At 44.2% G+C, this 22,121-nt stretch overlaps 3 protein-coding genes across 3 annotated transcripts; 1 reads left to right on the forward strand and 2 right to left on the reverse strand.

Annotated features, from left to right (window-relative positions):
- Nucleotides 1–3,750: 3,750 nt before the first annotated feature.
- LOC127331659 (uncharacterized) lies at nucleotides 3,751–4,356 on the forward strand. The gene has a single exon (XM_051357838.1). It carries the CDS (start codon nucleotides 3,751–3,753, stop codon nucleotides 4,354–4,356), a length of 606 nt encoding a protein of 201 aa, XP_051213798.1.
- Nucleotides 4,357–4,875: 519 nt separating this feature from the next.
- On the reverse strand, nucleotides 4,876–8,140 carry LOC127294251 (reticulon-like protein B2). Its single transcript, XM_051324030.2, has 6 exons — nucleotides 7,977–8,140; nucleotides 7,542–7,748; nucleotides 7,274–7,454; nucleotides 6,172–6,313; nucleotides 6,025–6,094; nucleotides 4,876–5,363 (listed from the first exon to the last, which is right to left on the reverse strand). The coding sequence occupies exons 2-6, from the start codon at nucleotides 7,735–7,737 to the stop codon at nucleotides 5,200–5,202; spliced, it is 753 nt and encodes a 250-aa protein (XP_051179990.1). The 5' UTR covers nucleotides 7,738–7,748; nucleotides 7,977–8,140; the 3' UTR covers nucleotides 4,876–5,199.
- A 4,676-nt stretch (nucleotides 8,141–12,816) lies between these two features.
- On the reverse strand, nucleotides 12,817–13,676 carry LOC127294255 (probable calcium-binding protein CML21). The gene has a single exon (XM_051324037.2). The coding sequence runs from the start codon at nucleotides 13,532–13,534 to the stop codon at nucleotides 13,028–13,030; it is 507 nt and encodes a 168-aa protein (XP_051179997.1). The 5' UTR covers nucleotides 13,535–13,676; the 3' UTR covers nucleotides 12,817–13,027.
- Between the last annotated feature and the right edge of the window lie 8,445 nt (nucleotides 13,677–22,121).

Here is a 22,121-nt window from a genome sequence, read left to right on the forward strand (position 1 = left end):
CAAAGAGAGGAGTTTGGGCTGGCCGGTAGTACCGCTCGAGCACGGCCGGTAGTACCGCCCGTGCACGGACGATAGTACCGCCCGAGGTACCGGAAATATGGCCAAGATCACAGTATGTTTCCAGGGTATTGGGACATGCGGCCGATATCGCAGCCGGTGGTACCGCTCCGGCCTGGCCGGAGGTACCGCTCCCCCCGCCCCCGCGCACGCAGCACACACGGGCGGTAGTACCGCCCCTAGCTGGTCGGTACTACCAGCCCCAAGTCGACTGGCAAGCCACAACGGGCAGAAATTGGGGTCTCCTTATTTAAGCCTTCTTTCCTCTCTCTCTCTCTCTCTCTCTCTCTCTCTCTCTCTCTCTCTCTCTCTCTCTTGGCACTTCTTCTTCAACCATTGGCTCTCCACCATTGTTGCATCTTGAGAGCTCCTCCTCTCCCCCAATCCCTCCATGATTCTTTCTCAAATTTGAGGAAAAGAGAGAGGTGGTCTAGATCTATATTTGCACCAATCAAATTCCCCTCTTTGTGAGGGAATCTCTAGATCTAGATCTTGGAGAGAAATTTTGTGTTCCTCTTCTTATATTGTTCTTCCTCTCTTATTCCCCCAATAGCTTTAGTAGCTTTGTTCGAATTTGAGAGTGAAGGACTTGAGCATCTTTGTGGTGTTCTTGCCATTGCATTTGGTGCATCGGTTTGAGTTCTCCACGGTGATTCGTGGTGGTGAAAGCAAGAAGGTTGTTACTCTTGGGTTCTTGGAACCCTAGACGGATTCTAGGCCTTTGTGGCGATTTGTTGGGAGCCTCCAATTAAGTTGTGGAAGTGTGCCCCAATCTTTGTGTAAGGCCCGGTTTTCGCCTCGAAGGAAATCACTTAGTGGAACCGTGACCTAGGCCTTTGTGGCGAGGGTCACCGGAGAATAAGGTGAGGCGCCTTCGTGGCGTTCGGTGTGTGGTGTGAGTACCGCATCTTGGGGTGAGGCCTTTGTGGCGTTGGTGTGCATCGAGCAACCACACCTCAAGGTGAGCCTCTTGTGGCGTTCGGGAGCACTAAGCCACCGCACCTCTCCAACGGAGATTAGCACTCGCAAGAGTGTAAACTTCGGGATAAATCTTCGTCTCCCGCGTGCCTCGGTTATCTCTATACCCGAGCCCTTTACTTATGCACTTTACCTTGTGATAGCCATCGTTCTTGAAGTTATATATATATATATCTTGCTATCACATAAGTTGCTTGTATTGCTTAGCATAGGTTGTTGGTGCACATAGTTGAACCTTTGCTTAGAATAAGTTATTGGTGCACATAGGTGAACCATAGTATATAGGCTTTGGGCTTGACAAAGTAAATGCTAGTTTTATTCCGCATTTGTTAAGCCCATCTCGTAAAAGTTTAAATCGCCTATTCACCCCCCCTCTAGGCGACATCTGTGTCCTTTCAAAAAGGACTATCTTATAAAACTCACAATGAAGTAGGTAACTTCTTACTGTTCTTACTAAGTTTATTTTGCATTCCCATTAAAGAGGACAATGGTGCCAGATGCACTACATGGTCTGCTCATACCTTGTTGAGCGGCACTGGACACTGACATCTCCATTTCTCACTCAAGTCTTCATTGATGAGTTCAGAGATAATCAAAAACTAGGCTTGCAAGTATTTGCCGCCAAAGTTCAAAGGAAATTCAATATGTGCCCAAACAGATTATTGGACAGGGCAAGAAAGACAACAGTTACCATAATTCATGGGGACGAAAAGGAGCAGTTTGCATTGTTGTGTGATTATGGACAAAAGTTGAGGAAATCAAGCCCTAGGTCTTCCTAAGCACAAAACAAATTAAAGAAAATGCAGATCCTGTTTCTAAAGAGCATCTGACTACTTTATATTGGTCATATGATGCATGTAAGAGCGGTTTCTTGGAAGTTTGCAGGCCTTGATATGCACAGATGGATGTCACAGTAAAACAAGATACAAACGCAATTTGTTGACTATAGTTGGTATTGATCCAAATGATTGCATCTATCCTATTGTAGTGGGGCTAGTGGAAGTTGAGTGTACAAGCTCATGGGAATGGATCTTGACAACATTTAAGGGATGATTTAGGAATTTCAAACACAAGCCCTTTCACAGTCCTAAGTGATAGGCAAAAGGTATGAAACACACTAACATTATAATTCTGCTTTATTCATTCACACTGGCCACAGTAGTACATACTTGCAACAATATAGCTATAGTGATATATCAAACTAGTGGCATGCCAGGTTCACACGTGACTAGTAAGATTTACCATGGCGGGTGAGGGCACGCGATTAATAGCAAAAATGATATGTGACTTGTAGGCTTTTCCGTACTACTGCTTGTCAGCTGCGGTGGGCAAATGGACATCAAAGATAAGTTGTTGTACTAACAGTGCAATTACCTCTTCTATTAGACATGCTTATTCCTATTTTATAAACCGAAAAAGTAATACTATATAAATAAATTTGAACGAGCCTTGCTCCGGTGTCCCCCCCCCCCCCCCCCCCCCAAGCCCACCACGGTAAGTTACTGAAAAAGTCTACATAACCCCTGGGAGTTTTAAAATTTGGACAGTAACCCCTCAACTTTAAACTGGTACGTATCTTTAATTCCGAAAATTATGTAAAACGAGGCAATTGAACCCTAGACTCGGGTAAGCTACTTTGGACGCTGGTTTTGCCTCGCTCCATCATTCGTCCAACATGGGATTGGGTTGTAAAAAATTACTCAACATCCGTCTTCTTCTCGCTGACGTGCACGTCGGGGGAAGGGACGAGCCATGTTGCCCTGCTGCGTCACGTCACAAACTTGGTCCCGATTACCATGTCGGAGCCGTCGGAATCGGAGCGAGGTAATAGAGCATGTCCGCGAGCGGCACAAGTACGAGGAGCAGCAGCAGCCGAAGAACGCCGCCGGTATCACCATGTGGGCGAAGTACGGGACGGAGCTTCAGCCACTGTCGTCACGTTCAGGTCTGCCACAACCGTGGCCGTTTCCATGAAAGTTCAGCTTTGCATGAATTTTGCACTTCTCCGTGGTCGTTTATGTACAAGATCCAATGATGGAAATCCCATGCTAGTTACGATGCTTTGCAGCTCGTCGGCGCCCAATTTCCTAAACTAGCGACGCTCTGACTGCACATCTAGCCACGGCCACGATACTCGACAGGCAGTGTGACGCTCTCGTTTTGTCGGCGCCCCTGCCCCTTTGACAATGAGCGGCCTGATGCAGTACACCAGCATGTTCAGGCGGTTTCATGGACGCCTACATGGTGACACCATTAGTAGCCTCGACGGTGATAGACTTCCTTAGCCGCTCCAAGTTGTACCTAATTTTGATAGTGCCACGTCCCCAAAACCGGTCTCCCAAATAGCTTACCAAAGGTTAGATGTTAGGGGATAATTGTTTGATTTTAGAATTTTGGAGATTTAAGTATGTCAGTTTAGAGCTGAGGGGGTTTAGTGTCTAAAGTCTAAAATACCTGGGGTTATGTAAACTTTTAATAAGTTAGGCCATGAAGTATCAAGAGATCCTGATCATTCACAATAGGCAACTTTCATAGAGGGGGGACACGGGAGCAAAAGCGAATTTGAACACTACATGAAACTTGCCTCCCTATCCCCTGGCTGCTTCTTCCCTCCACTTCCGGCTCGAGGACTCCGCCGCCTGGCAGACACCCTGTAGAGAGACTAGAGACTAGAGAGTACTAGATAGCAGCCAACCAAGTTACCAAGCATCAAGCATGCCCAATGCCGCCTGCAAGCACCACAACGCCGCGTCACGCCGCCGGCTCCGCATCTGCGCCGTCGTCTCCCTCATCGTACTCCTCCTATTGGCCGCCGCCGTCACCGCACTGGCCATCACGGCGCTCCGCCCGCGCCCAGCCGACACCACCATCTCCGCCATGCGCCTGACCTCCGTGTCCCTCTCCCCAGGATCACTCTCCCTCAACGTGACGCTCGACGCCGTCCTCTCCATCCGCAACCCCAGCCCCGTCGCGTCCTTCGCGCACGCAGCCGGCCAAGCCGAGGTCTTCTACCGCGGCGCGGTCGCCGCGGACGCCGACGTCCCGCCCGGACGCGTCGGCGCGGGAGGCAACGAGACGGTGACGCTCAGGCTCACGGTGCTCGCCGACCGCCTTGCCTCGTACGCGCCGCAGCTGTACGGTGACGTGGTCGGCGGCGCCGGGGACGTGTCGCTCACCGTTCAGACGACCGTGCCGGGAACTGTCACGGTTCTAGGCCTGCTCAGGCACCACGCCGTTGTGATCACGGTGTGCCACGTCACGGTTAGCGTCCGCCGGCCCGGCGCGCAGAGCTCGTCGTGCCAGTACCGGACCAAGCTCTAGCTACCTCCCCATGGTTTCAGTGTACGTTGAGTATTGTGGCTTCCAGCAGACGGCAACATTGTACACGAGGATGTGATCAGTTGCTTCGTTGGAAAACTGATACGTTTGATGGTTTAACTGGGTGACTATTTGGCCTCAACCAATCCCAATTTCTTTCAAGGTTCTTACCACGCTTTTATTTTATTTTTGGGGATTCTTTGGACAACAGAAAGTTGTCTTCTGTTGTCTGAATTCTCTGCTTCTTGGGTGCTGCCTATCTATATAAAAAAAATCATTTTCCACTGAAAAAGGAATAATAGTTTTATACTGTACGAATTGGCAATTACGTTCTCCTACTTTATTGATCAAAATTAGGTACAGAATAAATTCAGATCAATGTGTTGAATAAAACCAACTCCCTAGTTTGATGAACACCTAAAGCATGAACAGAACATAGAACTACAGTATGAATGGGTCACAGAATACGCATGAAGTAATCTGTTAGCCACATGAGGTTCCCACATGAATTGCAATCAGAACGACCTAAATGCTTCAGCATCAGAAAGTATTAAACATACATGCACAGTGAAAATGGTTATAGAAATTAGTCTGACATATGTATCGTGTGACCAAACAGAATCTCAAAATATGAATCGAAACCGACAAGCGGAGGCAACTACTTCGCGTGACCATCGACATTGTTCTCTTCTACTACTCAGAAAAGTCAAATTTCCGATGCATAAGAATCGAGATAATATCTATAATGCCGTATCTTAAAGATTGCTAGGTGATGACAGCAGACGAAACCACTATTTTTCTCATGTGCTGAAAGTGTGGAGGGTTTCACGCTTCAAAGCATTAGTTTCAGTGCTGCTTCTTGTCGGATAACATTGGGATCTTCGACAGAACCTTCTCATCCAGCACTGCATATTGCTTCTTGATCTCGATGAGGGCCTTCTCGCCCACGACATCAACCTCATCTTCATATTTCTCATAGAGCATGGGGAGTGTGTATGCCATCAGGAAAACTGCACACACAAATCAAATTCAGTGTTGCTCAAATAGCAACGTGCTATATATGCGATGATCTAATACGAAGAATTGAACACGGTGCAGTTATATTTTTTTTAGACTTCTCTGAACATATCATTTTAGGTTTAATGTAATCAAACAGTTGTAAATCAGACATTTAAAGATAGATGGAAGGCTCGAGAAGATCCTGCTTTTGTTAAATTAATAAAGCCAACGCCGGCGAACAAACCAAACAATTCATAACAGTCCAGGGATCAAAGATCCAACAACAGATAAGGTAGCATGCAAGCTACGAATGCAATGAAAAGGTCTCAGACGCAAAAATAACTAGTACAAGAAACACGGTAGAGATATTGGCAGGGGCGGGAGACCATCTGTACTCCGGTCTGTCCCTCACATTTAGTTGGAAGCACACATTTAAAGATCACAGTGAAGATATTCATGCATCAAGTACTTGATCCATAAAAGTGAAATCAATCATGCCGTTGTATAAACACAAAACCATGGAATCATATTCTAGTTTTTGAAGGATTAGTCAGGTTAATTAGAGTAACATACATCATAAATTGTCAAAATATAGTGCTCCCTTCGATCCATAATAAGTACTATAAATTAGTTTGCAGTGGAAGCAACAAAGAAAGTAGGTAAGGGGCTTACTAGTGTAAGACAGAGTCAAGAAGCTAAAGCAGCTACCAATTATAGAAATGAACCAGAGGACCCCAATTGACTGCAAGAAAATTGAGCCAGAATGAGAACAATGCATCAAATTAGTTGAACCAAGAAAAAAATGGTAGAACTAGGTACCTTAAGATATGTTTTCAGGTCTTTTCCGGAAGCAACACTTTGTAAGGTCAGGAATGCTTCATTGATTTCTTTCCTCAGAACATGAGCTATCCTCAGGCACTGGGTTTCAGATAAAATTACATCTGGGAACTGTGGAGGAGACCTGAGAATCCGAAGATGTTATATATCTCCTTCACAAAATTCATTTTTTAATATCTGATCTAGCAGCTCAAGAAAGTTAAATCGATAAAAATTACGTCTTAATCACATATATAATTTCCTAACAAACCATAAAAATTATATTTGACAACCTCTCTTTTCAAATTACGGGGACTTGACGAACCAATTTCTCATTCTGGGTTTACTTTTTTTCATTTTATGGAACAAGTTATAGGTTAATCGATTTTGATGGAATTACGAACTCTCAATTGTTTAAGTCTCGGTCAATGAGATTGCTCTTGCTCTAAGATGCGTGCGTGGCATGCTTTATTTCTATACAGGTATAAAAATAATTAATTCCATCTTTTGTCTTTTTTTCTTTTCTTTTAATCTTCAACAAGACTGCTTCGAAATAATGACGTCATTTATCGATTGAGAAAATCTCGGTCGAGCGAGGTCTAATTGCCTTGATAAAGAAAAAAAACAAATAGAGCATACATCTGCAAATTGACTTTGCACAGAAATCTTTGCACTGAAAAACAAGTGCATATTCAAAAAAATGGCATCAATGAAGAAACTAAATATAACAATCCAAATGGTGATGAAAGAATGGAGAAAAGAGAAGTAATGAAAAATTCACATACGTGAGTTTGATGGCAATCTCCAAATTTGGGTGATTGCCACTGCTTCGCAATAGTCGTGTATAAACGTTTGAAATACAAAACCTATTGTTTTCTATGGATCTGTTTGTGGTTAAATGTGCCACACCATGACTTTTGTTTTCACTGTGGAGTTATTTACTAATCTTTACCATAGATGCTGTGATCACACCGAACATATTCATAATATTACTAATCTTCAGTTACTGTAAGAAAATTGAAAAAGTAAAAGTTGTGGATATGCAGGGGTTCAGTATGAAGTGTAGGCAGTAGAGGAGGAATAGAAAAGAAGTAGTGGGAAAGACCTGTTGATGAAGGATGCAGCGTTGGACCAGACGAAGCAGACAGTGAGGAAGACGATGAGCGAGTGGCAGAGGAAGGTGAGGAGGTGGTAACCGATGCCCTCGAACAGCAACCAGACCACAGTCACCCCTGCAAGAATGCTTCCAGAGGTGTGCTTGTCCCTCCACAGAACAAGATCAGCAGCTGAAACACGAAAACACAACCTTATTTTTAGATGTACTGCTACATTTCATCGACCAGTTTTCGTAGGCATTGTCAGGATTATTATACCTTTGCCTCCGCCTAGGACGTGGTGAAGCGGGTGCATCCTGCCAAACAGCTTCTTCTTCTTGTTCTTGGATTTATGAGACTTCTTCTTGTCGTCGTCAGAGTCCGAGGAGGACGACGATGAGTCCTTTTTGTAGTCATGGATCTTATCGTTGATCTTCTCCAGGAGCGAGCCGTGCTCCTCGCTTTCGGACATCATCCCCTCCCGGCCTAAAAAAAAACTTCACATCGATCAATTGCAATGCTTCATGAATCACATCAAGAACACAAAGGCTGAGATCGACTCAGATGAACTACGTGATGCGAATACCATCGCAACATCTAGATGAATCAACAGTTTAAATCGTGCAAGAAGAACCTGATCGATCGATTGACCTCCCAAACCCAAGATCATAAGATACATGGCGAAAGAAAATCAGATCAAGGATCGATGCTTACAGTGAGACGATCGACGGTTTATTTACTCTCACTTTCTTCTTCTTCGCCTGCAGTTAATTTATTCTTGGTTTTACCTCTCGGTAACTCTGTTTTCCCCCTGTCTGTTTTTACTCTGGGAGGAAACCGAAATGGGAGGTGCGACTCTGCAGATATAAACGGTCGGGAGCCAAATGCGGGGGCGCTATTTAACGCCTCGTCCAGTTAGGAAGTGGACGGTCTTGATCGTTGCTTGTGTATCGTGGACGGTGGGATGGCGATAAGCCGTGGACGAGTCCCCGCGAGAGTCGGGAAACGGGCCGTGTGGTAGTGAACGAGTGCGTCGTGACTTCAGCGTGTGGCCGTCCAGGTAAAGAGGAACCCAAGTATTCCCTCCGTCTATAAAAAAAAATCTAAAAGATTTATTCAAATTCAAATGTATCTACACACTAAAAAGTCTAGGTACATCTAAATTTAGTCAAACTTCCGACATCTATTTATGGTTAGAGGTAGTACTAAAAAAATTCTTAGATCCTCTTCCGACAGATGCCCTCCTGAGGCCCCCCACCTAGCACGACCACCTACAATGAACTTCCAGCTGCCGCAGGCCTGGAATCGAACAACAATAGCGCTGGCCATCCCCACCGACATGCGCCGCTGTCCACCCCTCCCGCCGCGACGCCCTCTAACTCCTGCAGCTCGCAGCTCTTCACCTCCAGCCTCACACCGTCCTCCTCTCACCAGGTGCCGCCCTCCACTTGGTCGATGCTGCTCTCCACCTTGATGTTGCACTGCGCGCCGCCCTCCAGACCCTCCCGCCCGTCGTCGCCATCCCATATGCTGATGTGGTTCTCTGCCTCGCCTCATGCTGCAGCAAGATGTAGGTGTCCGACTGTCCGTGAACTTCGATTCATATGTCGCAGGTCCCCACGCAGCGAAAATTGTGAATGAGGAGAGGTGGTGGAGGCGGGGACTCCTAGGGTGGAGAGGGGCACGAGCATGCTCTCAAGTCTAGCCTGGACATAATCGATAGCTAGATAGAAGAGAGAATCCACGAAAAGTCCTTTTACATCGTGGACACCACTGCTCTCATTGTATTAAAAAATCGAAAATTATATTTATATATTTCAAAAAATTATGTAACAAAATTTTAAAAGTAGCTACTGATGTATTCCACTAAAGTATAAAATCTCAATTACAAATATTTTGTTTTTTGAGCTACACAAAAATAACAAAGTTTTTTTTTTTTGAGATTTGAATCACTATACAATCCACATATTTGTTAAGTTTTTTTTTTAGATTTGAATCACTATACTCAGATCCACATATTTGTTATTTTTGTGTAGCCTAAAATACACATTATTTCCAGTTGAAAATTTACATGTTTGTGGGATACAATAGTGACTACGTCATGATTTTATTTTCCAGATTTTTCTGAAACTTAAAAATATAATTTTTAATTACTTTTCTAAAAAGTAATCGCTGGTGCTCATGTGCACCAAATCTCCGTCCCAGAATCCAAATCTTATCTCTTTGGCTATTTTTAGGTCTAGTCCTCCACCACTACTGTTTTTATGCATACGTGTTGTATTTCTCTTCGGGACTCAAAGACATGGTCGAATTACATATCAATTGCATTTGCTTAGGCGTTGGTGCTGCCCCCTAACTCATGCACAATAGTGGTAGGAACTTATTTCAAGGAGTGGCTGCAACTATATAGCCTGCACCAAATGCAACTCGATTGGTGTATGGATGAAACTCTAGTTACCTCGGAAACTTAGTGTTACGTTGCATACCGACTATTTCTTAAGTTGCTTCACACAAGTGCTAAGATGTAAATCCTCTTCATCACATGCTAAAGATCAACCACCAGACGACAGCTTGATGTATTTTTGTGGCGGTAATATTGGTTCACATATAACTTAGGTAGTTTTTTTGCATACAATAAATTCTTCACTTGCACATTTGCTAAGTTATGTTTGTACACGGTAAATGGTTGTTTCACACGTGTGCTAAGTTGTATACCAATTTCTTGCTAAGTTGTACACCCACTAGCGATAAATTGAATACTCACTATTGTTAAGTTGTATATCCAATAGGGTCATGTTTCATCCGTTGTCCAGCATAGTTGTACATGGATCAGATCTAGTTGCTTTTTGTTTCTATTTAATCCGTTTTGTGCAGTTTTTTGATTTTGTCGGTTGTTTAACCAGGATTAAGTTGCATTTTATTGTCTAACTAGTACTAAGTTGGCTAACACCATTCATGATGAAGTTGTGTATCATTGTTTTTAACTGCTTTATCCTTTTATCTATGTTGCCTACCATTAGTACTAAGTCGGTCACCACCATGGTTGTGAAATTCCGCACAATTTATTGTGAAATTGCCTACCACTACGCCTAAAACTACAAAAAAAAGTCGTTATCTATCACAGCCAAAAATCATCGGCTAAGGGGTAATTTTCGTGGTTAATGAGTCAGCCGACGAAACGGTCTCTGTGGTGCATATCACGTTGCTAAAGGATATACCACGGATTTTTCATTTCGTCTCGGATGATGGGCCTTTAGTCACGTAAAATGGGACTGTGGCAGAAGAGTTTTCGGGAGGCCATGAGACAGTTCCTCGATGTCATCGAGATGAGCTGATGTTGCTAAGAGTCGTAGGATAAGTTGCATCGGTCGTAGGATAAGAGTAATTGTACCATAGTTCAACGGCTGGTAACCAATCACACCATTTCCTTGGTTCATTGAAAGCCATGCAGCGTAGGTATTGCTCGAGGCATTGGTTGATGTGCTCCGTTTGCTCATCTCTATCTCCGGGTGGTGTTCCGTGGAGAATTTTAAATAGACATGTAATGCTGAGAAAATCTCCTTCCAAATTGTTCTTGTGAAGATTGTGTCTCTATCACTAACAATGACTGATGGTGGACCATGGATTTAAAAAATGTTGTCTATGAACAGGGAGGCAACCTTGTGGGCTGTATATGGATGTGAGAGAGGTAGGAAATGAGCGTACTTGGTCAAATCGGTCGATGACTACCAATATGACATCCTTTCACTTTGATTTCGGCAATCCCTCGACGAAATCGATGCTAATATCTGACCACTTGATCTTAGGTATGGGTAGAGGGTTGAAGAGTCCCGGGTACTGCACCTTTTCTGTCTTGGAGACATTCCACAACTTGTTGAGTGATGAATTGCTTTAGGCGTGGCCAACAGAAGAGGTTTTTCAGCCTGTGATGTGTGACCCTGCTGCCGGAGTGGCCACCTATCACAGAAGAGTGGGAGGCATGAAATATCCGCTCTCTTAAATCAGCGTTCTTCCCAATGTATAATTTGCTCTTGTATATGAGAATACCAGCTTGGAGGGAAAATCTAGGGTTCATGTCTTTTGTTGATTGCTAGTTCTTGGAGTAACTTGGTGCAATGTTCATCACCCTCATATGAAGTTGCGATATCTTCTTCCCAAGTTGGGATGGCTTGAGAAATAGTACTAGTAGAACAGGAACCATCTTCGCTGGACTGGAACTGTCAAGACAAGGCAACAACAGCTGTATTTTCAACCCCTTTTTATATTCTATTGAATAGTCGAACTGCAGTAGCTTGAGCATAAATTTGTGTTGAATCCCCTCGATCAACCTTTGACTGCTCAGATACTTTAAAATATTTTGATCTATTTTGATAACCACTTTGTTCCCAAGGAAGTAATGGCGCCTTTTTTTTAAGGCTTGCAAGATTGCCATTGCTTCTTTCTCATATATAGAGAGTGCACCGTTCATTGACCTAATCCTTTGCTAAAGAAAGCAAGTGGTTTCCCTTCTTGCATGATCACTGCTCCAATCTCAGTAGCACAAGCTGTCTCTAGAGTGAAAGGCTTCTGGATATTAGGTAATGTAAGGAGAGGTGGTGTTGTCATGGCCAGTTTCAATTGAGAAAATGTTGCTTGTTGTTCTGGTCCCCAAGCAAAAGCACCCTTTTTGAGAGCTTTGTGCAAAGGCTCACACATGGTAACATAGCCCTTGATGAAGCGGCAGTAATAACCAGTTAAAACAAGGAATCCTCGAAGCTTCTTCAAGTTGACTCTATCCTTAATTTTCACTGGATCAGTGGCAACCCCCTCAGCCGAAATAACATGGCCTAAATATTCTACCTTTGGCTGACCAAAAGAGCACTTGTTGAGTTTGGTTTTCAAGTCATGGATTCTCAATGTTTGGAGCACAAGCCAGAGGTGTCTTCTGAGCTCCTGAGGAAATCTATTGTAGATGAGGATGTCAAGAAGGAGGCAAGCACAAAGCTTCTGATATATTTGGCAAAAATGGAGTTCATGAGCTCTTGAAATGTGGCAGGAGCGTTACTCAATTCAAACTGCATCACCAATTACTCGTAGTGGCCAAGGTGAGTGGAGAAAGCCGTTTTGTGTATGTCATTAGTTTTCATCCGGATTTGATGGTAGCCAGAGCGTAGGTCAAGTTTAGAGAAGATGGTTTTCCCATTAAGCTCATCCAGGAGATCCTCAATTTCTGGAATTGGGAACTTATTCTTTATTGTCAACTCATTTAGGCCTCTGTAGTCCATGCATAATCGTTATGATTTATCTTTTTTTTTTCACCAGTATTGCCGGTGATGAGAAGGGGCTGGAACCCAACCTTATTTCAGAATTCTGTAACATTTGTTGAATGAGCTTCTCTATATGCCCCTTCGTTTTAAGTGGAGAAACTCGGATTGGGAGTTGATTTCCAATAAAAACCCATGGGGGTGCAAAACTATGTTTGAGCTACTCCTGACGTTGGATCATGATGTGACGGTAGGGACTTGCTTTCTGTCGGGCCCGACGACCAGCACTGTCCTTAAGAAAACGATTGTCAGACAAGAAAATGTAAAACAACTTGAATTATACAGTTAGACACACAACCCTAAATAAAGAAGAAATCCTAATTGCCCACCGGGAGACGTTTGATTACAAAAGGCTACAAGACTATATACACAAGAACACACGCATGGCTTCTCAAAAAAAAAAAAAAAAAAAGAACACACGCATGGCTTTGAACGAGAAATCCAGTTCTCGATTAGCTAAGCCTACACGCCATTACCGTCAGCCATCATAGCCTTGAACTCCTGGAAGTCGACTCGGCCATCGCTGTCCCGGTCATGTGCGGCGATCATGTCCTGCACCCGCGCCATGCTCCCTGCCTCCGGCATCCCCATCCGCCCCAGCACGGCCTGCAGCTCCGCCGCGGAGATGTACCCGTCGCCGTTCTCGTCGAACACCGCGAACGCCTCCCTCATCTCGCTCTCCTCGTCCTCCTCCTCCGGCCCTTCGCCTTCGCCGCCGTCTAGCTCGTCGTGGAGCGCCTCGAAGTCCGCGAACCGTAGGCCCGGCATGCCCGGCGCAATGTACGAGGCGACGACCGAGTCCAGCGCGCCCGCCTGCGCGCCGAGGGCGACACCGAGGCGGCCTAGCGCGCCTGACAGCTCGGCCTGAGTGATGATGCCGTCGCCATCGCAGTCGAATAGGTCGAACACGCGCCGCAGCCGGAGCCTCCGGTGGCGCTGCTGCTGGCTCTGTCGCGGCGCTGTTGACATGAGCACGCGCGTGTGTAGACGGAGGCTAGCTATAAGTTGGAAGTTGCGTGCTCATGGCCTCGATATATAAGGTCTTCGATCAGATACCTACGAAGGCGATAAGGTATATATACAAATGTTTAACTTTTCTAAGTTGATTGAGAATCGCAGATGTTTTATATCTGGAAGCAAAAGGACGATGGTGTTGACGGTAAGTTTATAAACACAGGACTGCTGTGTAGGTCGTCTGTTTGGTTCCGCCGGATTTCTTCCCTCTTGGGCTGCCATTGGACGAATGGACGTGTGGACCAAAGTGCAATTGCGCACCACAGTTTAGCAATCGTAAACTGTGTCATTATGTCATTTGGAAAGCAGAACCTAGTTCATGCACACATGCAGTTTCAAAAACATAGGCGGCCTCGCTGATTGGCAGTGGTTGACGTAGGTGCTCCATCCTTGAAGTTTTTCCATGTTTAATCGATAGCTAGCCCATGTTTTTTTTTTAAACACAGTACAACGCAGACGCTCACAAACACGCACGTACAAACACCCCTATGAACGCACGCACACCCTACCCCTATGAGCATCTCCGAGGGATTGAGCCGGTATATCTTGAGGTTGACGAAGTCACCACTGGTGTCTTGCTGTTAACGGACACGTCACGTACCACTGAAAGCATGGCGTCGGTTAAATCCTGAAATAAATCCAGGTAAATGCAAACACCCATGCTAAATCTAGGACTTAAATCTGGGTAGGCTGATTCCACCACAAGGAACCAAACCACCGCCAAGCTCTGTTTGCATGTTATTGTAAGTGCTAGTATTAAACATCAAATGGTTTTGTAGCACATGTGGGTGAACCTTGGCTGCAAGTCAACGTCGCAGTCTTGAAAGACCATCGTTAAAGTAATAGTGATACATTAGATTAGATTGTTATATAGCAAAACGCGTTGTGTTATGTACTACGCTACCTCTGATCGTTATCAGCAAGACTTGTCTAGCTTGGTGCAAGGTCTACGCAACGCGGGAACCACACGGTCTTGCCGCTGAAACGTAAAGAAAATGAACAGGGAAGACAAAAGTAAGAAAGTGACAGGACTTGAGAAACCTCGTTACGAATGAACTGCATATATTTTACGTAGTAATTCGCAAAAAAAAAAAAAAAAAATTTTACGTAGTCCCTTGGACATCGAGAGGAAGTCGTTTGCTGTATTGCCGTGTCAATATGTCATATCTTGGCCTTTGCTATCGGAAACAGAATGTTTTAAAATCTAAAATGAAAAGAACAAAAAGACATGTTATGCACCTCTCTAAAATTCCTAAGGCGTCTCTCTGGGAGCGGACCCTAGAAATGAAATCGAGTAGGGCAAATCATAACACGGCTTGCCAAACACGACCGATCTATCACCCAACCGCGGCCCCAAACTGTTGAACTGAGGGAGGGTCCACGACCCAATTTGTCCCCAAATATGGGATGGAAATGAGTGCCGGCAGACCGTGTCCGCGGCCCTACCTTGTCCTCCCTAGCCGACCTAGCAGCCACCCACCGCCTGCCGCTCCTCTTCTTCCTTTTTTTATTTCTACTACTCCTCCCGTCCACCGGAAAACTGTAGCACCCTAACCGCAACCGCCCACCGCCATCGTCCTAGCCACCCACAAATCAGCTCGGCCAAAACCTATCCCTGCCGCTGATCTATGTACTTGCGCTGCCGCCATAGCCAACGGAGGATCCCCTTCGCGCGGCTGCCCACTTCCCTAGTCTGTAAAAATTCTCGAATGTCAGACTATGCTTAATCGAAGTTTCTCTAAATTCAAATTTGAAGTGTGAAATCAAGTTTAGAAAAAAAATACATCAAAAAAAAGTTTAGAAAAAATAAAATTCTACCATGGACAAGATTTAGCGGGCGCCATTGGGAGCTGGTAAAAAAAGGCATGTGTGCTAGGGCGGCAAGCGGCGTCCCGCTTAATAGAAGTAGATATGGGGAGGAGACACGAAGAAGTTGGGTATAAATGAGAAAATCGTCCCGTATCTCTTCCCATCCTGCAAACCTAATGTTTGCGATGAGACATGCTAGAAATCGCCGACCACGAGCCACCCGACGTCTCACACATTCCATAATGTATGATAGTTGCCGATGTGGTGGGCAATGCCACATCGGACACAAAAGATGTTTGTGCCAATTGTGCAACTCTAAGCAAACAGTTAAACGAGATCAAACGTTGACGATATGACCATTGTATTATATACATTTGTGTAACCGTAAGAGGAATAAAATCAAAGTCTCTCTCCCTCACTTCTCTCCCTGATCGAGTGGCGGTGTGGCTGCGGCGATCTCCATGATCTCGCTCTGTTGAACCTCTTCATCGAGAGAGTATGCCGTAGTGTGAGAGCATGCCAGCTCCTCCTCATCGGCTAAATTCCGTACCTTCTACTCTCCTTGTTGGCCAGACCTAGCACCGAGAAGGCTATAACCGGAGCACGACTCACCATGCTTAGGATGAGAGGAGCGTTGTGTGTGGAGGGAGGGAAGAAGGGGTAGGCACCGGTTGTGGCCTGAGAACGAGCCAAGGAGGAGAATGCAACCAAGCCGGGAAGTTGGACGACGAAGACGAGGAAAAGATCGACATGGAAAGATCCACTATCTCGTGACACCCCAATCTGTGAGAATGGTAGTCGTCTCGTATCCATCATCGTCGCTAGAGGAGAACGCTCAGAAGCTTCCGGCCCAACCAGAGGACGAGAACCCTAACCATGAGTCACCTCCCACAAACTATAAGGTACAAACCCTTTTGCTACCTGTAGCTGTGTCGTAAAATATCTTATGCGAACAGAACACATCGTGTCAATGAATATTGCATTAGTTTATGATATTATTTGTTTAAACATAATGCACATGAAAATCCGCAATGATATAGAGAATAAGAACGAAGAAACATTTTTAGTCAAGATTTCAGTGGCAATACCATCCAACCGAGGGGAGCATACTGTTGTTTGGATAAAACTGCAATATATGACTCACTTTAATTTCACATGGAAATGATGCAGTTCTCTTCCCTTTTCCTTTCCCACCGGCCCCAAGCTTAGTTGTTTCACCATTATGTAATCATCATTGTGCTTATTAGTCAACCCGCTCCGACAACACTTCCACTATACTTTCCTTCTTAGAGAAAACTATAGGAGAGATTCCCGCGGTTTTTATATTATTAACACTCACTTCTTTTGAAATAAGTGACTCAATTTTGTCTACAGATCTATCTAGATGTATCTCAGTGTGTAGATATATTTGTATCTAGAAAAAGTTGTTTCCATTATTTCCGAATGAAGGTTGTATTAAAAATTGCAAGTATGGATAACAAAGTAATAAAGAAGATCAAGAAAAACATAAACTTGTGTATGCAGCCAATTTCTAAACATTGAACATATTAGGTCTTAAAGGAGGCTATGCCTCAGCCTCTATATTGATTGATGCATACATTCTTGTTTATTAATTTATTCATCAAAGATCTAACAAGAATCATACATCAACAAATCAGAAGCCACCACGCAACACCTACCAACACAACAGTAAAAGATGATCGTGCCAACATGGCCTACACCCTCAAAGCATGAAAACCCCCATCAACTAGGACCCGGGAGCATCGTATACCCTGATGACACCCACTAAGAGAAACAAAAGAGCTCATCCGGTCTAGCATACTCTTAGCGAGCAATTCATGCACACGCTACAAAAGTCATCACCGTTGGTCCTCTTCAGGACAGAGATCCTTATAGCCAATGCTAGGCTTGTTGTCGACACCATGATGACGCGAGACAATGCCTCCACCCTATGTGAGCCCATCACACCGCAAGCGTCAGAGAGACCCCACCGCACCATGCCATGGAGACTTGCCAACGTCGATGCAGCCGAAGAACACAACTCCACCTCCTAAGTCCATCATCTGACAACTGCTCTAGAAACAATACCCGGATGAGGGAGAACAATGTTGAGAGCATTGCCATCGTCCGATTGCAGAGATCTAGGGTTTTCCCTAGAGCAACATGAGTGAGCATATGCATGCTACAATAGTGATGCCTTCAACAAGGTAACGACAGAAATACGCCGCTAGCACGCATCATGGCTGCAGTTGGAGCTCGGTTTTCACCTGCACTTGTTGATGGCACCAGATTCACTAGGATACCAAATCGTTGGGACTCCAAGCGTGAAGTAATGAAGCAATGGCTTCTTCCCCACAAGGGTGATTTGACTTTTTATATCAAACTCACGGGAAAACTCTAGTAAGAATTGTACTTCTCTTTCCTCTTCCAGCAACCTACAAAACAAGTAGAGTTGCCTTGGGTCCCCAACTCCACCAAGTGGTTGTCAAGCACAAGGTTTCATATTAGAATTGAAAACAAATATATAAAGAAACAAAGTAAAGTAATATGAAGAAAACTAAATGAAGTAAATGCAATAGGAAAGGTAAATAAATGCTACATAAGTAAAGTGGTATGGCAATGGTAGCGGTGTAGTTTATGTGAAAGAATTAAATGCAAGAGAGATAATTTTTTGTATTTTTGGATTAATTAAGTTCTGCAATTTTAAAGGTGTGTAAATGCAAGTAAAAGGCATTTCTTATGATTAAAAATGGCTGCGGTTCATGGTTTCACTTCTCTACTCCCTAATAAACATGATGGAATCAAATAACCTCAAGAAAGGCATAGTATCAATGTCACTTCAATATGTGTTTGATAAGTATCCATATGGGCATTATTTCCTATGGTTGAGATGATACTACACATCTCACTATTTCTCTAGTAAAAGAAAACTCCACAAACTAGATTTAAGAAAAATAGAGTATTGCATTTGCTTTCATGACATTATGTTGAATATCAAATATGCTACCTCAAAAGATATGTGATCACCATTGTTGGTCACTTGGTGATTGTAACACATACATTCATTTATACCTAGTGAGGAAACAAATGGAAGGTAAAATATCCATAGTAGGACCCAAACTTTATGGTCACTATCTAGTTCCATACTGCCATGCATGTTACATGTTACTCCAACTAATGCACATGTTCCTCCTCTTATGTCCTATCATACTAGTTGGATCAAAACGTGTACTCAAGAACAGGGTACATAATATACATCTACTCATATATCAAATACAAAATGAAAATTGAAATCTCAAATACCAATCTCATAAAAATCAAAGATCCACCACAAAGGGGTTACATAGATGGTCACGTGAGGACATATCATGTGACTCTAGAATCATTGAAGAATGTGAGAGAGAGAGAGAGAGAGAGAGAGAGAGAGATCTATTGCCACAAACCCATAGTCATGGGGTGGAATACTACCTCTTCGGCATGGAGAAGAATGAGAGGTTATTGGAGAGGTTGAAGATGCAAGTTGTCAGCGCTTGATGTCTACGCACGCTTCTATTCCTGTAGACAGTGTTGGGCCTCCAAGAGGAGAGGTTTGTAGAACAGCAGCAAGTTTCCCTTAAGTGAATCACCCAAGGTTTATCGAACTCAGGGAGGTAGAGGTCAAAGATATTCCTCTCAAGCAATCCTGCAATTAAGATACAAGAAGTCTCTTGTGTCCCCAACACACCTAATACACTTGTCAGATGTATAGGTGCACTAGTTCGGCGAAGAGATAGTGAAATACAAGTAATATGGATGATTGTAAGTAGTAATTGCAATCTGAAATAAAAATGGCAGCAAGCGAACATGTAGCAGAACTTGTTGGAAACGGTGTTTCAATGCTTAGAAACAAGGCCTAGGGATCATACTTTCACTAGTGGACACTCTCAACAATGATCACATAACTGAATGAATAAATGCTACTCTCAAACACTCTCTTGTTGGATAACAAACACCATTCATTGTGTAGGGCTACAAGAGCACACCTCAAGCCGGAGTAAACAAGCTCCACAATGTTCGGAGTTCATATTTAAGTAACCTCTAGAGTGCATAATAGACCGTTGCAATTTAGACCGAGTATGTAACATCCCAAATTTCAAATAAAGGAAGAAGAACAATTACAAATATCCAAATTTCAGAACCAACAAAAACTTTTACTTTGCATATAGTACCCTGCATAGGACTTGTGCATTTTGAGTGATATGCCATGATGATTGTTATAATTGTGAGTATGATGAATTCTAAAACCCTAGAGTGATCAAGTGATGATCACAAATCAAATCAATCAAAAAGAGAAAGAAATCAAATATTATTAAAACCCTAAAAACCCTAACATATGGTCTATGTCATTTTTGTAAATTTGACCCTAGACCCATTTGATCTTCACTAATATTTGTAAAATGATATCAAAGAGTAATTACAACTTTGAGAATCCAAGATATACCATTTAAACCAAACTCAAAATTGAAAATATGATCACATATGATAATGGTCATTTCTGACTTTTATAGTCTGGTCACCACTTTGAGCCTCTCTATTTCAAAATTTCTAAACTAAACAAATCCAACTCTTTGCATGTCATCCAAGTACACAACAAGGTGAACAACTTTTGTAAAGATCATGATATCAAATTCAGTATGGATCAAGAGTTATGATCAAGAGAAGATGAGACATTGAAACATATGTAAGATTCCCAAAATTTGAAATGTGATCAAACCTGGCCAAACCTTGACCACTACTTGCCCTAGCCATGACCCCTAGACACTCCTACACCGAGCCCATGCCAAGGAAACACCAGGAGAGGCCAGACATGGCGTGGACATGGCCATGCCGGCCACGTTCCACCTCGACACCTTCCCCTCTCTTTCCCTCCACGATCGGCCTCGCCACCTTGTCCAGTAGCTCGCCCTCGATCCCAGAAGATCTCCCGTACTCGCCTTTGACCGAGGAGACGACGACAGGACCCGGACAACGCGCGCCCAGGTACGCCGCGAGCGGCATGGGCGACGTCACTGGCGCACGGACATGCCCACGCGGCGCCCGCCAAATCTCGCCGTACCCGACCACATCCGCGCGCCGTAGTACTTTTCTCGCCACGCGGAGCTCGCCGGACACGCCGACGTCATGCCTTGGCGACCACGGCCGCCGGAGAGGACGAACGCGCCCGCCACGGCTGCGACAGTACACGCGCCCGCCCGACCACCGTACGCGTCGCATTAACTCGCCGCGGACGCTCGTGGATTCGCCGTACCCTCACGATCGTCGCTGCGTCACGCCTAGCCCTCTAGCTCGCCAGAGACGCCGCGCTCGCGACGACCAGCTCCATGCCTCGCAGCACCCCCTCCCTCCTATAAATAGAGCACTCCCTGGACACCACCAAGCACACCACCATGATCACCACTCACCACCACCTCGCCCAGCACCAGTAGCCACCTCAATCGTCGCCGGAGCAAGGCCAATCGACGCATCACTGCCGCGGAAGCTCTGCAGCAATCGCCGTCGATCCAGGCCTCCCCAAGCGACGCCACTGCTACCAGGAGCCTCGCCGTCGTCTACAACCTCGTCGAGCATACTGCCAACCCTAGTTGGAGCCACCGTAAGCCCTCCGACCCCCTACCTGCGCCGCCGGCGAACTCTCTCTCGCCGTCGACGACGATGCACCAGAGCCGTTAGATCGCGTTCTAATCCAACGCCCCCTGTTGATTCATACCGCTTCGGCGTTAAGCGTCGCTGACGGGTGGAGCCCACTGTCAGGCGGCCCGCGCGTGCACAGATGCGTGGTGGGCTGGCCTTGGGCTGTTTTTAAACAATTGATCCCAGTAGTTTTTCCCGCCGGCCTTTTTAATTCAAAACTTGTTTAATAAATTTAGTTTGAATTCAATACATAACCCACCTTTGAAAATTCATAGAATCTGTTTGGCTTGGCCAAATTTAACAAACTTTATATATTTGGAAAGCTAGCAAAAAGATCTACATTATGCCACTGGTCTCACCTCGAGATCTGTTGTGGAAATAAAATGATAAAAAGAAGAAGTCAGGGACTTTTTCACATTCAAATAATTATTAAAAATCAACCAAAATAGATATTGAATTAATTCCAACTCCTATAGCTCACATTTGACTTACACTAATTGTTTCTGCAAGAAAATGGTGTGGTCACTCTGCATGATCATGCCCTAGATTAATTAATGGACTATATGGCTAGTTTAGCTATGTGATATTGTCCAAAACTATTACGTAAAACATGTGAAGTATTTTACTTCATTTAAATCTTGTCCCAAATGAATTCATGTGATGTTTGTATCCCAGGTCCAAACACTGCTATATGAGTATTTGGAGATTTAAATCATTTATAAAATTATAAAATGGTATGAGGTGACATACCTCATTTAAATCATTTTCTCAAATACTAATAATGAATGTTGACTTTGGTCAATATGAATTCAAGTATGGTTATTTGAGAAGTTAAATCTTAAGAAGATTTCAATGAGAGGAAATTAGTTTCCTCAAGAACTAAATGAGGATTTATTAACTACATATGCTATGAGAGGAAATCATTTTCTCTTTAATAAAGAAAACCAATGCACCTAATTATTTTATGTGTGTGTTTAGCCTAGATTGTGTGAGATAATGATGTGCTTAGCATAGTCCTTGAGCTTGTTTAGTGATTATACCTCGTATTCAAATTTAGACGCTA

Source organism: Lolium perenne, chromosome 1 (genome assembly GCF_019359855.2).
Source record: "Lolium perenne isolate Kyuss_39 chromosome 1, Kyuss_2.0, whole genome shotgun sequence".
NCBI lineage: Eukaryota > Viridiplantae > Streptophyta > Magnoliopsida > Poales > Poaceae > Lolium > Lolium perenne.

What these genes read in the sequence shown, in the direction of transcription:
- LOC127331659 (XM_051357838.1), top strand. Translation starts at nt 3,751, where the DNA reads ATGCCCAATGCCGCCTGCAAGCACCACAACGCCGCGTCACGCCGCCGG.
- LOC127294255 (XM_051324037.2), bottom strand. Translation starts at nt 13,534, where the DNA reads ATGTCAACAGCGCCGCGACAGAGCCAGCAGCAGCGCCACCGGAGGCTC.
- LOC127294251 (XM_051324030.2), bottom strand. Translation starts at nt 7,737, where the DNA reads ATGATGTCCGAAAGCGAGGAGCACGGCTCGCTCCTGGAGAAGATCAAC. An exon ending in GCTGCATCCTTCATCAACAG is followed by an intron (nt 6,314 to 7,273) that starts GTCTTTCCCACT and finishes TCGGATTCTCAG; the next exon opens with GTCTCCTCCACAGTTCCCAG. An exon ending in CTTGACTCTGTCTTACACTA is followed by an intron (nt 5,364 to 6,024) that starts GTAAGCCCCTTA and finishes TTGTGTGTGCAG; the next exon opens with TTTTCCTGATGGCATACACA.